We start from the raw sequence: 406 nt of genomic DNA, 5'->3' as shown, positions 1-406 counted from the left end.
CAGATGAATCTCTCTATAATCAAATTGTCATTTTATACACCCACAACTACATCAAAGAATCATGCAAGAGCACAAATAGAAATTATTCCAGCAGCCACAGATTCAGCCTCAAAGTACACATAACCTTAAATCAAATTATGGATAACTATTCTTAAACGACAAAATCACTTACATTTCCATGAATATCAGCATAATTAAATTCCACTGTCCTGGCCTGAAGGAAATATTATGAGCTTCAAGATCAAGTGTGATCACCAGTGCCTTCAGAAGTTGTCCAACCTTTCCGCTATTAAGATCAGTTACTCCTAGGATCTCATTTAAGCTGTAGAAGATGAAGGATGATGATATAATTCATTAAATACAGTATTTGGGGGGAGACAGATCAAGTAATTCAAATTTAAATTTT

General features: G+C 34.0%; 1 protein-coding gene across 1 annotated transcript in view; it reads right to left on the bottom strand.

The window, feature by feature from the left end:
• LOC119594019 (putative RNA polymerase II subunit B1 CTD phosphatase RPAP2) overlaps positions 1-406 on the bottom strand; it is a gene marked incomplete at its 5' end in the record, with an annotated part of 4,432 nt that overhangs the window by 1,120 nt on the left and 2,906 nt on the right. The window contains 1 exon segment of the mRNA XM_037943047.1: positions 173-322. Coding sequence (XP_037798975.1) covers positions 173-322 — 150 coding nt within the window.

This window comes from Penaeus monodon, chromosome 33 (assembly GCF_015228065.2).
Source record: "Penaeus monodon isolate SGIC_2016 chromosome 33, NSTDA_Pmon_1, whole genome shotgun sequence".
Classification (NCBI taxonomy): Eukaryota; Metazoa; Arthropoda; class Malacostraca; order Decapoda; family Penaeidae; genus Penaeus; species Penaeus monodon.
Note: the sequence above shows the minus strand (reverse complement) of the source record. Positions and strands in the feature narration are given on the sequence as shown.